The 17471-nt window shown below is 44.0% G+C and overlaps 1 protein-coding gene across 2 annotated transcripts in view; it reads left to right on the top strand.

The window, feature by feature from the left end:
- The window catches only part of C4H6orf132 (chromosome 4 C6orf132 homolog), a 54805-nt gene that overhangs the window by 11969 nt on the left and 25365 nt on the right, over window positions 1-17471 (top strand). The window contains exons 1-2 of one of the 2 annotated variants that reach the window (XM_077334892.1): window positions 8877-8925; window positions 10801-10916. In XM_077334892.1, coding sequence (XP_077191007.1) covers window positions 8892-8925; window positions 10801-10916 — 150 coding nt within the window. In that variant the 5' untranslated portion in view covers window positions 8877-8891. Of the gene's footprint in view, window positions 1-8876; window positions 8926-10800; window positions 10917-17471 lie in introns of those variants that run through there. The other variant, XM_077334891.1, reaches the window with a different exon arrangement.

The following is a 17471-nucleotide window of genomic DNA, read 5'->3' on the forward strand; positions in this document are numbered from 1 at the left end:
TGTGGACCCTAGTTGGGGATAGGTTTCTGGCTTCAGCGCACAGCACCATTTGGAAGCTTTTAACTGTAAAAACCTGTCTGAGGGAGGCCTGCTCAAATGTATTTCCCATATGTGCTTGCACAGAAGATACTTGATGAACAATAGCTACACATAAGTGCAACATCAATGTACAGTTAACTGCTAACTTTTATTAGCTTTTGCACATACCTTGCCTTTTGGTTCCATGGATCATTCGCATTTATCTGTCTTCATTATTGTCATGAATGAACAGAGGCTTACTCTTCACAAAAAATCACTGAATCCTCATCATGGAAACAGCATCATTCTGTTGCAAGATGAAATACAATTTCTTTAAAAAAATAAATTATGCAAGATTTTCTTTAAAGCATTATTTTCCAGCAAAGCAATGTGCTATTGGGAAACTCTTAACATAGTGCTGTTCACATGCTTTTAGAGACCGAATACCGGGCCACATCAAGGTTTCTCAAATGCCTGATCTCCAGGCAGAGGGAGCATTGGTAGGAGGGGTAAGGGCATGTTGGTGGATATTGCAGCTGCTTGGCTTTCCCACGGCACCATATACCTGCCTGTGGCAAGCAGTTGCAACATAGGAAAGGCAGTGAAGCCATCTGAACAGAATCTGTGTGGGAAGAGTTCACTGCAGGATGGGTGGAGAAGAGGAATGACTTGCACAGGACCTTAAAGGGGAGTGTGACAAAGCTTTGGAGGCCTGTACTCTGACAGGCTATGCTCTGTAAGTGATTTAAAACTAGCCAGGAGAGGTACATGGTGTGATCCATATATACTGTGATGTGAGGTCAATGCATTTAGTTTAGATAGATTGCATATTTTTGGATTTTGGTACATGCATGTGACAAACAGACAGGCACATTCACAAGTTTAATAAACAGAGTGGCACCTTCACATTGATCTTGTATTGGGTTTCTTAACTGATGGAGGGCCATGGAGACAGATTGATCCATATTTACACCTCAGTTTCCTGGTTCAGTATTTTCTATCCTGTCTGAGAGTAGCTTTTCAGAGTCTCAGGCGAAGATGATCAAGTAGAGGTGCTGGCGACTAACCCTGGAGCCTTGGGCAGGCAAATCTTTACCACTGAGCCATGGCCCTATGCAAATTAATGCATACTCTGGCTGGGGTCTCCACAGGACTCGAACTCTTTTTCTTTTTCTTTTACATTAGCCATTGAAGGAACTTCTTCTGAACCACCTACATTTGCTGGTACACTTAAATCTACATTATGTAGGTTGAATAGTGAAGTTCATTGTATGGCTTTGGGCATGTCACTTTTTCTTCTGCCTTGGTTAGTTCCTCTTCTAATAAAGTAATGGTTAATGATAATGATCTGTCTTTAGCAATTATCAGGATAATGTGTGGAAAATACATGCAATAGGTTCCCATGCTGTTTCATTCCATCAAGGCAATTCTGCTCCCACGCTGCAATGTCACCCTCCCTAGAGCATCTTTATAGCCCTCAAAACAGCCATGTTGGGTGTAATAATGAAGTCAGCTGCAACACCCCCTTTTGAAGGGCTGTTGGGTAGCTTAGTGTAAAGCTCTTCTTTTAATTACATAAGGTTCCTTTCTGATAACTCCAACTTAAATGTTCTTAGTAGCAAGTGTTAGGAAAGGATGATTGGTCTCTACAGAGCTGTTGCTGTCCAAAATAAACTACATTGAACTAAAACGCCAATAGTTTGCCTTGATAGAAGGAAGATTCATGGGTGTTCATATGAATGATATAATATCTTCAGGCATACCATTCAGAGCTCTTTTGCAGATATATATTTTGACAATTATCCAAATTACATCTTGTCACCTTCTTGAAAAGCTTCCACAAAAGGGTGGAGAGTATAGTGAATTGCATTTTTGAGACATATTGAAACCTCAAACAACCAGTTTCTTACATAGTGGCTTGAGTTGACTTGCTTCTCTTTCATAGTCCATTTCGGTGAACATTTTTGAGGGTGTGTTTGGGATTGTGACGCAGATATTTCTGAAAGCAATCATACCCACCCACATCAAGGTTAAACGTGATTAACTGCTGCTTTATTTAGCTTAATTTTGCCATTTGACAGGGAAACTAGGCAGAAGAGTCACAGGTTGTGAGTCTGGGTGTCAGTGACAGCTCTCGGCACCATAGCCCAGTCAATGAACTGTTTGACAGTTTCAGCTACAAACTTGGCAGCAGGACAAAAATACACCGAAATGAGTATTTCCTTTAGAGCCAAATGAAATGAGATGGAAATCTGTGATCAGCTCTCCCTTTTCGTTAAGACTCTTCTCTCTTCTTTCTATCCAAAACTGCTATTCGCCCTGCTGGGAAGACGTAAAGGTGTAGATTTTTAGAATGTGACTCATCTTTTCACCTTGTAGTGGTGAGAATCATGCACTACGTTTTTTTGGTATCCTCTGCAGTTAAAAATGATTGAGAGCTACATTTTTCTTGATTCGGTGTGTTAATTTTTAAAAGCCCAAATTTAAGTAACCTTTTCACACTCTCTCACTTTGAATTAATTGTGTAAGGGAATTGATTGGAATGACCGTGGGCCTTTTCTTGTGGGAATATAGGCTGTTCTATTGCTGATAGTGCATTTTCTGTGTCTGGGCCTTCTTCCTTTGTGCTTGCCTTTAATGTTTGCTTTCTCTATAGCAAATCACTACAGAGCAGCCCTTCAAGCAGAGGCGGGTCTTGCAGGCTTTGAGTGTCTCTACTGATCATACCTGTTAATTCATGCTGCTCGCTGGAGAACTATTTAAAGTAAATTACGGGCTGTACACGTTCACTGCTAGAAAGGACAGCTCGGAGAGGTGAGGCCCTGTGGCAAGAACATGGGGCTGTAAGCTAGAAAGTCCCAGAGTACTGTGGCTGGTTTTGTCACCAAATGTATCATCATGTTTCCTCCCTGTCATTTTAACAGTGCCAATAACTATATTTAACACAAAGGTTGGAAAGATTGCCTGCATCTCCAGAAAGGACTAGCATTCTGTTCTCAACAGGGTAGGCTCTAGAGCAGGGATTCCCAACCAGGGTTCCAGGGAACCATGGGGTTACAGGAGAGCTCCCCGGGGGTTATGCAGCCTTTCCCAGAATTTTGGATAGCTGCTGACATCACTGGAGCCCACTCCCCTGGTTGCTCTACAGGCATAGACTGTTTCCACACCCGTGTTTTGGCTCAAATTTGCTTTGTATAGGATTGAGTTTTTCATCCATTTCTGCACAGAAAATTGCCCTTTTGGACGTAGACTTGAAGTGCCTCCTCACTTGCCCCAAAGCAAGGAAATCCTCAGAAATCTAGTTTTCACTTTTTGAAGCAGGGACTAAAAGATCTATTCAGTGTGGAAATGTGTGCATTTGGTTTTTAATGGCGCCTGCCATTTTGAGAGTTTGGGCACAACCCTATCCTCGTCGCTATGTCCCTTTCTCCCCATAGCAGCCCATCATTCCACATTCCTGCTCCCCCTTACCCCAAGGTGGTTAAAACACACACACACACACAAGGCTATTGTATTACAACACTGGGCTGCTGTAACAAGGAGGATTGTGTTTTCCCCCCTGGAGGACTGGAGAAGGTAGGCGTGGACTTCTCTAGCTGCCCATCCCCCAAATGAGCCAAAAGCCCGCTTCTGATGAATGGGGCGAGGCAGCATTGAGAAATCCACATGCGCCTTCCCTCATCCAAGCCTATGCAGCCTCATGCAGCATAGGGGGACCTTCCCTGATGCCGCCTGTGTCGGCTGTCAGAACGCATTGAGGATGAAAGGCATGTTGGGTCCAAACCCAATCCTGCATGAAGCTGCGTGAGCTCGGATTGGGGACGCAAGAGGACCTCCCATGCCTCCCCCCTTGATTAAGATGAACTTAAGCTGCCAGAACTCTGGCTGAAGATGCTCTTTACTCCTTTCCTGTCATCCCATATACGTTTCCAATGCACCTTTTCACGGGAATAAAGTTTTGGAAAGGGGGGAGGGAGCAGAGCATGATGGGAGGCTGCCTCTGTTAGATTCAGTGTGGAAATTATATGGGAAATTGCAGCCTGGAAAGCCCAAATGCGGAAAGCAAATTTAATCCTTCAGAAATTTTCTGCTTTCCCTGAAATGTATCTAGGTTTTCACCAATAGGTTTGCTGAAAACACTGGAAACCACCTCTCTGCCATTCTTGTTCCTAGAAGAATGGAAATAATAAGATGCTGTTGTAGCCACACAATAAATTTAGGTTGGATGCTGGAGAGGTGGTGGTGGTGGGGGAGAACAGGACATCTGTGTGTATGAAATTCGATGGATGGTTTTATATAAGTCTCTCTCAATGCCATCAACTTCACCTCACAAATGTTTCAGTATGTTTAATGTGTTTTACATTTAAAAAGTTTTGTAGTTTTTGCTCGGTCAGAACAGCTTTATCAGTGCAGTGACGAGCCCAAGGTCACCCGGCTGGTTGCATGTGGGGGAGGGCAGAATCGAACCCAGCATGCCAGATTAGACGTCCGCACTCTTACCCACTACACCAATCACTACACTCTTGATTCTGTTGCATGTGGCCTATATGAAAAACTGATAAAATTTCTGCACAAGGAATTTTTAGTGTCACACCTCTTAATGTTATCGTCTTATTGACTCCCCTTCAAATGACACTGAAAACATTCAGAGGCTGTTTTGGGATGCAGCCATTTTTAATGCGAGATGTGGTAAATCCAGGAAAGTGGATTTATCACCCTCTATCACACATACCAGGCGTGAGCCAGCAGCCAGGGGTAGGAACATATGGAGGGGGAAATGTGCAAGAGATTATTGATCGCTGTCCCTCCCCCTCTGCTTACTCACCAGTAGTACAGCCACCATCTTCATCTTGGTAATTTCCATTGCCGTGGCCATCTCGCCACCCAAGAAGTCAAACCTCCATCCTTTCAGCTTCTCTTCCCACCCCCAATCCACCGCACCCCGCTGGCCCATGCACCCATCACTCAGCCTTCCTCACTTGCCTTGCCCTCTTCCTCCAAAAACAGTTCTGAAGCATGGGTGCCACTGCTACCGCCTCTCCCCCACACACTCATGCACATGAACACTCGCTTCCCCATGAGGTCTCGCCACTGCTGCCTCCCCCTGCATATTCATACACACGCGAACATGCACACACACACACATGTTGTGAGGTCTCAGATATTTGTACATGTACAAATATGCACACACACACGTTTTGTGAGGTCTCATCACTGCTGCTGCCACCACCACCTCCTTTCCGCACATGCACACACATACGCATGCGCACATGAACACACACTTCCCTGTGAGGTCTTGCTTCTGCCACACACGCACCTTGTGGGAAAGTGTGTATGCATGTGCTGGGGGGGGGGTGGCCGCAGTGAGACCTCATGGGGCTGAGTCGTGGGCACAATGGGTAGGGTGAGCAGAGGAGCCAAAGGGACGGGGCTTTGACAGTTTGGGTGGCAAGATGGCCATGGCAGTGGAAGTTACTTAGATAAAGCTGGCATTTGAACTACTGCAGGGGTAAGAATCCACCTCCCTTGCCCTGTTGATTTTTTTTTTGTCCTTTGTCTTTAAATCACGCTTGGGGGCACCCAAACATCTGATTGGTTGTCTCTGTTGATTGAGAGGCTGAGGAGCAGTGACTAAAAGAGCGCATTGCTCTTATTAGTGCCTTTTTCAATGCCAGTTTGGTGTAGTGGTTAGGAGTGCGGACTTCTAATCAGGCATTCCGGGTTCAATTCTGCACTCCCCCACGTGCAGGCAGCTGGGTGACCTTGGCCTCGCCACAGCACTTATAAAACTGTTCTGACCGGGCAGTGATATCAGGGCTCTCTCAGCCTCACCCACCTCACAGAGTGTCTGTTATGGGGAGAGGAACAGGAAGGTGACTGTAAGTCACTTTGAGCCTTCTTCGGGTAGTGAACAGCAGCATATAAGAACCAACTCTTCTTCTTCTTCTCTTCTGCCAGTGAGAAGGGGGGAATGCAAGATGACATGGCAGAGTGTGGAGGGAAAAATGGCTGAATTTATTATCATGCATTTGCGGGTGGGAGACATCAAGCGATTTTGCCCCATGTCCAGAAGTGGTAATAGTGTAAGGGGGAAAGTGGATAGATAATTCAGTTTGACAACTATGCACATATCTGTTGCACTGTATTTACTATTTATTTATTTAAGTCGTCCAGAGCAGAGCAATAATAAAACACAAATATAGAAACAAATGGAATAAAATAGGAGTGGAATAACAATCCCTTATTCATAAAACTAGAATAAAATAGGACAATTCCAGTATAATAGGTACAAATTTCACAAAATAGTCACCCTACCATTAGGCAATGAATTTTGCAGGTGGCAACACAAAACTTTGCTGTAACACCTCACAACTTAGGGTTCTCATCCTTCAATAGCATTTTTGCCAGCACAGCAAACCTTTTTAACACAGGAGTTATCAATTTATAATGGATATATATCTAGTGCAATAAAACATGTTCTACGGTTTCAAGTTGTCTAGTTCTGCATGGACAGAGTCTCTCAGAGGAATATTTTGGTAACGGGCTTTGAGAATGGCTGATGGCGGTGCAGAGCATCTGGCAAGCATGAAAGCTCTTGTTGCGAGGAGCTGTGGCACTCCACATGTGCGTGTGTGTTGGTTCCTGCTGGAGTGTTCCTGCGACTGCCATGTCAGGACAGTGTTGCCCAACCATTAGGCAGGGAAAGACAGTTTGCCTCAAGGAGCACATTTGGAGGCAGCATTAGAATGCCACATTTTGGCTTGGTTCCAACTAGAAATAAGTAATCTCAAGTGTCCTTTTCTTTAAAAGGGGCCATTTCAGGGGGTATTGGTCTGCAGTAGCACCTTAGAGATCTACCAGTTTGTTTTTTTTGGGGGGGGGGGATATGCAAAGTTCCCTTCATCAAATACAAGTTGAAATGGTGATCCGAGTCTTTTTATCCCAGTCAGAAAGTGGGAAGAGTGTTGTAAAGAAGGAGCTGTGATTTTTGCTAATTTCACTCTCCCTTTGCAGATCTCTGTTATGTTGTTCCTGAAGGTCCACTGATCCACCCAGAACAAAACGTCATGGGATTAAGATGGCAAAATTTGACACTCCTCCCTTAAGAAAACATAGGGGCATTTAAGTTTCCTTAAGTACATAGTTGGATCTAGTCCATTGTCAATTAATCAGTTCATTGTTCTATTTTTGCTGCTGTGTAGGTACCTTTTGGATTTGCTGCTTCAAGTGCCAAAAATATCTTAAAGGGGGCAACGGCAATTTTCTGGCGTTTGGTGTGTGTGTGTGTGGGGGGGGGCGACCCATTCATATAGGCATTTTCAGTGCTGATTACAATGCATGGCAAAGCACAGCTAAGCATCATTTTCTAATCTCCTCCCCAATTCCTCTGTGCCTTGCTCAGACAGGAATGTAGCAGCCAGCAGGTCATGAAAAATGAGACGTTTCAGCTAAGCCTCACCCTGTGGCTCTCAGTGCAGACTCTATTGACTCAAGCTGAATGAGGAAAGGCTCTTGAGCTTGCTTGTCCTTTGCTCTGTTTGGGGATGCTTGCAAAGGCACCTGATAAAAGGAGCAGTGGGTGCTGGCAGCCAAGCTGTGAAAGCAGTGATACTCTTGAGCAACACTGTAGGTTCATTGTCCCCAAGGTCGATTCAAATGGTAAGGCAAGCCACAAGAGCCTGTGTACTGAAAGAGGGCTCCCAGTGAATAGGGATGTGCTGCTGAGAGAACTGGGGCAGACCTGAAAGATGGTAGCTTGGGATTCAGGGGGAACTGTGGGATGTGGTTAGCGATAGGCCACTTCTCACTCTCTTATGTCCTTTTGCTTTGCCTGTCAGATCTTGACTGTCAGCCAAAGGCCTGACTGTTTGAGCGCCACTGGCAGAGTCCAATCTAGCGGTAGCATCTGTTTTGTATTTGGCTATGATAATGGGAGTCAGCCTTTCTCACCAAACTTGAAGGAGCTTGCTTGTGTGCTTGCTGCTAGTGACGACTCACCATTTTGAAAACTACGGATGCCCTGAGTTGTGCAGACTTGCTTCTTATTTTGCTGTTTGTTCATGAGCACCAGCTTGGCATAGTAAGTAGAGTGATGCAGCTCAGCTGGAGAAACAGGACTGAGGGCATTTCCGCATATTGGTAAAAATAGTGTTACGCCAGCTGAATGGCGTAGTGCTAAATATTATCATGCCTCCCGACCACTCCTCAACTTTTTGCTGTCTATCTCTTGTCTGCTGCCTTTCTGCGCTTCTTCCACTCCAAGTGCTGCTGCAAATGGCGGAAGTGAACAACATGGTTTATACGCGACTCTTTTCCGCCTATCAATCAAGCCAGGTAGCCAATCCCTTTTCTTCATGTTTTAAAGGTTCCCATAATGCCTGCTAATTTTTAAAAAATTCATTGTTCTCTAGAATCATATATGCATAGGGTTTTTTTAAATGCCATCCCTTATGGAATCATGAGTCTTTTGATACTTTTAAAAACTAATCTCATTCCTGATTTTTTTTGGGGGGGGGAGGACTTTAGAGAGGCACAACTTTGTGTCACAACTTTGGAAAAAAATACTTTTATTTTTGGCATCGCCTGCACGCTTGCCATCTATTCATTTCTCCAGGCTATTCTCCATTTTAAAAAAGCACTTCCCATTCCCCATAAAGAGGGAGAGGGAGGCGGGTGTGATGAGGGGCATTGGAGGTAGAGGTAGCACTTCTTTGCCTCCAAACATTTCTTTGGCTTCCAGCCTGCTGGTTGTCCCCTGGGGAATAGTGCTTTTTAGGTTGGTGAATCCCAAAAAGTGGATTCATCAATTCAAACTTTAAAGTGGCGGATATAGCTAGCAGTTTGCTGGCTGGACGCGAGAGGTTGGCAATGTCATGCGGGGCGGACAGAATATAGCATCTTTAGAGGGTAAGTATAACACTAAATTTATGGCATGGAGAAAAGACCTCAGAATCGCTTCTTTCCTTACAGATCTCAGCTCAGCCGATGGCCCTGACCAAAAGGATTTTTTTAAGGGTAAACTGGTTTAACTTCAAGCTTCCTGGTTGGTGCTTGAGAACAGACACAGCATAGAAAGTGCAACATTTATGAATGGCCAAAATTATATACATGTTCATGTCAGCTCTTAGGAAAAATACAGAAAAGTGACTGGGGATATATATTCCAAGTGACTCGTAAAAGCCACAATTTATGTCTGTATGTCATTTGTAAACCTTCAAATTTTCTTTTGAATATTGTACTCACGAATCAGGATGATTAAACACATTATATTTGTTAGGCTTAGCGCCTCAAATATCACGTGTGAAGTGGGAATGTGACAATCACATATCCTTGTTGAGGAGCTGTGATGGTAAAGACCCTGTAAGTTACATCTGGGGGGAAACCTGGGGGGATTGTAAACTAAACATGAGCAGGCAGTGTGATGCAGCGGTAAAAAAGGCAAATGCCATTTTGGGCTGTATCAACAGGGGCATCACATCAAAATCACAAGACGTCATAATCCCATTGTATACGGCACTGGTCAGACCACACCTGGAGTACTGTGTGCAGTTCTGGAGGCCTCACTTCAAGAAGGACGTAGATAAAATTGAAAGGGTACAGAGGAGAGCGACGAAGATGATCTGGGGCCAAGGGACCAAGCCCTATAAAGATAGGTTGAGGGACTTGGGAATGTTCAGCCTGGAGAAAAGGAGGTTGAGAGGGGACGTGATAGCCCTCTTTAAGTATTTGAAAGGTTGTCACTTGGAGGAGGGCAGGATGCTGTTTCTGTTGGCTGCAGAGGAGAGGACACGCAGTAATGGGTTTAAACTTCAAGTACAACGATATAGGCTAGATATCAGGAAAAAAAATTTCACAGTCAGAGTAGTTCAGCAGTGGGATAGGCTGCCTAAGGAGGTGGTGAGCTCCCCCTCACTGGCAGTCTTCAAGCAAAGGTTGGATGCACACTTTTCTTGGATGCTTTAGGATGCTTAGGGCGGATCCTGCGTTGAGCAGGGGGTGGGACTAGATGGCCTGTTTGGCCCCTTCCAACTCTATGATTCTATGATTCTAAACCTCTACATAATATGGCTTAGAATTCTCCTGTCCAAAACGTAGCACATGAAGCAGCCCTTCATTCTGAGGATGCATGAATTCAAGTCTATGGAATTTCATGGGATTCAGGTGTGGCTGAAATTGTGGTGTCCATTCATATACCTGTTTTTTGAAGGGCTGATTCATGCAGGATGTTTACTTCAAACACTTGGGCACTGGATATTTTGGACTATCATAACACTTGATTTACATGGCACAATCAGTTTTTGAAAGCACCCAAAAGTGGAGCTGAAAGGCAGCTAGACGGAAGACCTTATCAGGCTAACTTTCAACTTCCCAAGGCTTTTAACCTATCAAGAGTATTACAAATGAGTACTACAAATGCCTTAACATTTTCCAAACAGTTATTCTCTTTATTTCCATTGTATTCATCCCCTCCAAAATATGTAATGGGGTTAACACATAAGGTTGCAAACCTCCAGGTGGTGGCTGAAGATAGCCTGGAAATATAACCGATTTCCAGGTGACAAAGATCCGTTCACCTGGAGCAAAAGGCCAATTTCAAAGGTAGACTCAGTGGCATCATATACTGCTGAAGCATCCCCTCACAAAATTCCACCCTCTTCAGGCTCCACCCTCACAATCTCCAAGTATTTTTCAACCCAGAGCCAGCAACCCTATCTGCACTTCTTGAGGGCATGTTTAGATTTGGCTACTGTTTACTATTTGCTTGTTTCTCTTTTGGTTTAGGTGATGTGGATGGCATATTTTATGGGGATAGTCGCTTTGGGACAATAACAGATTCTGGAACAGCAACGCTTAAGCCACGGCCGAGAGTCCGACCTCTTCTGACTTTCTTACCCCTTGTGAGTATTTTCTATATGGTTTGGGTTTGACTTGGATTTAGTTTTCATGAAGCTTTTGTAGTGTTGCTGACATATTATTTCTGTAAAATGAAATATTAAGTGAAAAGAAAGCACTTCTAAACTGTCTTTGGCTAGGAACAATATTCAGGATTCTTCCATTCACAGAGCTCCTAGATCCTAAAATGCTGTCCTTGGATTGCCAACTCCAGCTTTAGAAAGGCCTAAATATTTGGGAAGTGGAGCCTGGGGATAAGGTTGGGGAAGGGAGGGGACCTCATCAGGGTATAATGGTCTAGAATCCACCCTCCAAGACAGCCATTTTCTCTGGGGGAACTGATCTCTGTAGCCTAGCATTCCGTTTTAATTCTGGGAGATCTCAAAAAAGTTCCAATAAATAAAAACAATAAAAAACAACCCAGCAGTATTACCTCCAACAAAGTGATTTCCTCTTCTGCTGTGGAACAGAGAGATTTTAGCCAATTGTCTCTTCCTGTTACAGACTCCCAATTTCCAGACTGGGAAATTCCTGTAGATTTTGCTGGTGGAGCCTGGGGAGCAGGGAGTTTGGGGATGGGAGATCCTCAGCAAGGTACAATTCCATAGAGTCCACGCCCCCCCCCCAAGGCAGCCATTTTATCCCAAGACAACTGCTCTCTATTGTCTAGAAATCAGTTGTAATCCCACAATATCTCCAGGTCTTACATTGAAGTTGGCTACCCTCAGGACACTGACCTGCAGTAGCCCAATTTTGGGAGGCACAGAATGCTGCAGTGGGAGGAAGAAGTTCAGGAAGGTTGCCTCCATCGAGCATGGCTCATCTTAAAGTCCAAGTTACTAAGATCAACACCCTTTTTGCTAGCCAAAGCTGTGTTTAGATGTCCTGTGGGTGGCACAGAAGTATGAATGTAGGAGAAAGTTATATGTAGAGAGCAGGAAATGTATCCAGCAGACTACTGTGCATGGAGAAATGGCGGTCAGATGAGCAGTGTCAGAACTTTTCCTGCTGTGTGCAAAAAGGAAAGTAGTACAAAATGAAACATAAAATTGAGGAATAATTTTCTGAAGGATTATGCTCAACGTTTATGAAGTGAGACAGTGTAGGCGAGCATGGGGAATATCTTCAGCACAAATTACTCTGAAACTTCATTAACAGGATGGGATCTTTCCTACAAATGCAATGGCAATTAATCTAGGGCAAGGTGTTCATAAATCTGTGGAGGTGATCACTGCTGGTTGTGTCATAGCCTTATTATCTTGCCTTAGCACTGCCTCAGATTAATCAAATGCATGACTCACAGCAGAGGCAGAAAGAAAAGGAAAAGCAGGAGGTGTACAGGCATGTATGTTCCTGTGCTGGAATGGTAAGATAGCAAAGACTGTGGCTGAATCGAGACATCACAAGCAGATCTTGGTTTGTGCATGAGGAGAATGAACCAGGTTTATTCTTGGGCTCCCATGAGTTCTTCCTCCGTTTCCTAACAGGGGTTCCAACAGCCTGGAGAAAATGACCTGCCCCTTTAAGGCTTAATTTGTGGAAATGGGCTGTGTTGATGCTTTTTCCCACTTTTCATAGCAAAAGAGCCCCATCAATATTCCTGTACAGTCCATCAAACATTTCTTGAAGTTCCACTGTAACCAATTTTGGCTGATCTATTGAATGACTATTAAGCCTAGGTTAAAGGGACAGGCCACCCCCCCCCCCCCCCCGGTTGCTGGCACTCCTACTTGCATGAAGAATTTACATGCATTTGTGATATCCAAATTCAGCCATGATTTCTCCAGGTCTAAAGGGATTTAGAATCTGATTTGTAGACCAAAACACAGACCATTTCAGTACGGAGGTGCAAACCTCGCGCTGGTTCCTGCTTGCAAAGGTGCAGTTGTAAGCCATACGTTTGCACACCTCCTCAGGGGAGACTCCTCCCGTGTTTTCCCTTTGCCTCATCACAGTCAAAACTCAAGACAGCCCCTGGACAGCCTTGGGAGGCAGATATCATGTGGAGGGGCTCTAAAACCTGCCAGAAACTAGAGGTTGTCCAGAAGCAGATTCCTCATGCATAAATAGTCTTACACACCAAACTGCAATTTGTTAAAATGCACCAGTTTAGAGATCACAACAAATTACAATTTCAGTCACATCCAGAAATCTTCAATCTGGGACTGACATGTTTTATGGCAACATGAGAGCTCCTGGCTGGTTCTTGTTTATATGTCATTTTATGTTGCTTTGTTCATGATGTCTGAATGCAGACATAATGTATCTGCCATTTAATAGTGATGCCTAAAGGATAAGGGCGACATTTTCAACAGAATCTGTTGTTTCCATGTAGGGAATGGGGGAATACTATAGACATACCAAAATTAAGGCTATGTGTATTCAGGGACCCCATAGAAATGAAGCAACGAAGTGGTGTGAATTCAGCAATCCTGTCTCTTTTCCATAAGCAAAGGAATTAGTTGACATGATGTAGTTTATAGAAGCATTAGTTTTTAGTTCCTTTAGCATAGAATTCTGTAGACAGCATGCTAAACACAGATTTGAGGGCTTTCACATTTGCTGAATACTGCACTTCCAATCAGTTTTGGCAGTCATTTGCAAATGGATGTTGCCCTTTAAAAATCATAGAGTTGGAAGGGGCCATACAGGCCATCTAGTCCAACCCCCTGTTCAACGCAGGATCAGCCCTAAGCATCCTAAAGCATCCAAGAAAAATGTGTATCCAACCTTTGCTTGAAGACTGTCAGTGGCACTAGCACTGGCGCTTCAAGTACTCTGTCTTACAAGTACTCTGTGGCACTGCTCAGTTTTATTTGTACCCTGGCTCATAGAAGCTCCGTTATTATTTGCTTATTGTGCAAAAAAACTTCTTTTTACTAAGTAAGAATGATAGATCAGCTGTACCCTGAAAACTCACAAGCTGGAACCAGCATGGTTAATTCAAAAGGATATCTTTAAGTTCAATGAAGAACTGCTTTATGGAGCTAATCCAGTAACACAGGGAAAGTCATCATGGTGTAGTGGTTAAGAGTGATGGCTTCTAATCTAGTAAGCCAGGTTTGATTCCCTGCTCCTCGATATGCAGTCATCTGGGTGACCTTTGGCTGTTATAGCCCTGATAGTGCTGCTCTGACCAAGCAGTCCTGTCAGAGCTCGCCTCACCTACCTCACAGGGTGTCTGTTGTGGGGAAAGAAAGGGAAGGAGATTGGAAGCCACTCTGAGACTCCTTTGGGCTGTCAAAAGCTGGGTATAAAAAACAACTCTTCTATTACAAGAGGCATGCAGATGTACACTATTTCTTAATGAAATCTGAAATTTTGGTATCCATTCCAGGCCACACTGACAAAGGCATCCTCTATAACTGTTCATAACCGGTGCTGGTCATTATATCTGGGGGCTTTCCGCACCGGGATCCTTGTAGCAAATTGTTTGCTGAACAAAAAATCGCTATTTAAAATAGTGGAATTCGTCATTATGCATACCTGACTTTGTAGTGGAATCCAGTTGCGTTTCCATCGTTTCCCACAAGCTTCCGGTCTCAGCAAAAATCGCTAGAAAGGAAGCGCTATTGCCGAGCTCGTCCCGCCCCTGGCCATCAAGCAGCCAATGGGCAGCCGTTAGCATGCTCCCAAACAGCCCCTTTCCCTTTAAGAAAGGTTTTTTTTAAAAAAAACACAAACCCATTGCAACGAATATGTGTTGATTCGTTGCAACGGAGAGACCCATCCAGCTGGCAGGTGTGTTTGAGCTGTCGTTTCATCGTTGCCACGCTCCCCCGAGTGAAAAAAAAAATCCCCCTCCCCCCTCACGGGCCCGATTTTCGGCCGAAAACAGTGTAAAAAATAAAGGGAAAATACATCAGCAAACGGGCTTCTCTGTTGTTTGTGCTTAGTGACTGTAAAGAGACTGTAAAGAGCTTTGGGGAGGGACTGCAGCCGGGGAAGCCTCACTGGGTAAACGAAGGCTTGCTGGTGATTTGATCTCCGCTTGCTCAGAGAAAAAAAAATGGCGATCGCTTCGCCGGAAGATCAGAGGAGAGAGCCAGGGGGAGGGACTTTGTAGAAACCACAACAATGGTAACGCACAGAACTTTCCCGCTAGTGTTGCAGATTGGTTGCAGGAGTGTAGCGCTTTCCGGAGGGTGAATCCACTTTTGGGGATTTCCCTGAAAGCACTACAAGGAAGCGCTTTTTGCGGATCGGTTTCAGGTGTGTGGCAGATTGTCAACGACGTTGTGCATAATGGCAAAACTGTAGTGATTTCAATTGGCAACCATTGTGCGATTTTGAAGGAGTGCGGAAAGCCCCCTGGAGTTCCTTTAGTTTATAACCTCATATACCATTGCGGAGTAATGTTTTGTGGACCCACAGTCAGAGGCAGAGCTAGAATATGGAGTTGCAGAGGCTCCTAACCTGCTGCTTCATCAGTCTTATCTCCCATCCTGCTGGCTGTAACAAGGAGCATGGGAGTGCAAAGGATCTATGGAAGAAGTACCCCTTCTATATTCTCCCTTGCTGGTGTGGCATAATGGTTAAGAGTAGCAGACTATAATCTGGAGGGCTAGATTTGATTCCCCACTCTTCCACATGCAACCAGCTGGGTGACCTTGGGAGAGACACAGTTCTCTTAGAGCTGTTCTCACAGAGAAGTACTGTTAGAGCTCTCAGCCCTACCTACCTCACAGAGTGTCTGTTGTGTGGAGAGGTATTTGTAAGCAGCTTTGGAACTCCTTCAGGTAGTAAAAAGCAGGGTATAAAAAACAACTCCTCTTTTTCTCTTCTGTAATCCTAAATTCTCAGAGTGACAGGCAGCATGTCTTTTAGCACTTTTAAGTCTTTGCCCCTAGGTGAAAGAGTAACATACTTATCACAAGAAAGGCTCTGCAGTTTGACTACATTTTGCAGTTACAAACAGGAGTCATTTGGTTTCTTGGACCAATACATGTTTGTAGATTAGACAAGCTTCCAGGCTCCAAAGGTGTCCTGACTCATCAACATGGCTTCACAGCTGCAGTTTTTGTTCTTCATAGTATCCTCTCTGCATAGAGATTTGTTTGAACAAAGCAATATGCAGTGTCTATTCTTTGTACTGGTGCTGATTATATGATACGCAGTGCTGAACGATAAAATACACTTGGTATATTGCATCACAAATGCCTCTTTGTGTGGTAGGAATGCTGTTTCTTTGGGTCTATTATCTGGTTACAGGAGGGAAGGCAGCATGGTATAGCCCAACCTCTTAGAAGATGGGAGACCACCAAGGAAGGCCATGAAGAGGAAGGCAATAGCAAACAAACCCTGCCTCCCACTGACCTTGTAAGTTCCTTGCTGAGGTTGCCATAAGTTAACTGTTTGGCAACACTTCACACCCAAGGTTACCCAGGATTAATGATAGTCTGTCAGTTGATATATGCAAGAGCAAAAGGGAGACATGGTTGCCTGTCCAGGTGATTCCTGCCATCTGGTTGCTTCTCAGATCTCAAAAATAAAACCCAAAAAGTCTTGAATGGAACAGAAGAAACACAGACAAGCTTGGGTCATTCCCTATCAACTGGCTAACTAGGAAAGTTATTAAGCTTGGAAATTTCTGCATGTGGCTGTGCAGAGTTTCTTTGGAAACAAAAACCAAATACCATGTCAGCTGTTCCCAAAGCAATGAGCCAATCCTTGTTTTCCTCTTTTCCCTCTTCAGTGCAGGACATGTTTCAGAAAAGCAAAGGAAGCATTACCTTTTCATTTGAAGAGAGAATCCTTCTGAAAGAACCTGAATTAGTCATAGGAAGACTCTAAATTTGGAAACTCTCAGCAAGTTGTGGAGTTTTGCCATATTTTATAATGGCCCTGTCCCCATGGCAGCCATTTTGTTATGGTGTCCACTAGCTTTCCTCAGAATTCCAAAGGATGTGCAGGCTGACAAGGTTGAAAGACCCTATCTTCATGGCTGGTTTACACATCAATGTTAATCACAGAATGCTTGCAGCATTAAGTGTTGACTTGTAAGTGTGAATGTGCTAGACAGTTCCATAGGTCTACCACATAACAATGCTCTTCAATGGCATCAGTTCACATGGTAACTAGTTCTGCAAGTAAACTAGTGGTAGGCAATCAAGTACCATACATACAGGTGGACCTATGGAACTGTGAACCACGTATAATCAGATGCAGGTCGTACTCATCTCCAGACGCCTGCTCCTTCTTATGCATCCTTGGTAAATCTATCCAGTTTTTATACCAGGAAATCATGTAGGCTTCTTTCTCAGAAAGAAGTCAGTTGGGTTATATTGATATCTCATGGAGAGCATAATTAAGAGGGAGGGAATGTAATGGCTCAGTATAATGAAGAAAACAATTCAGAGTCAATGTGGCCATAAAAGTACTTCTGAGGGTGTCAATATAACATCATAGCATTAAATAGAAAGAAAGAATAGAGCTTATTTTTCTGGATGAAATGTTTATACATCAGTTACTCATTGAGTAAAGAGTGGCATGTTTGAAACAATTCCTGAGTGGCAGCTGTGGTACTTTGGTGCAGCAAACATAAGCAGGAGTCTTATGAT

The sequence above is a fragment of the Paroedura picta genome, chromosome 4 (genome assembly GCF_049243985.1).
Source record: "Paroedura picta isolate Pp20150507F chromosome 4, Ppicta_v3.0, whole genome shotgun sequence".
In the NCBI taxonomy this organism is placed as follows: domain Eukaryota; kingdom Metazoa; phylum Chordata; class Lepidosauria; order Squamata; family Gekkonidae; genus Paroedura; species Paroedura picta.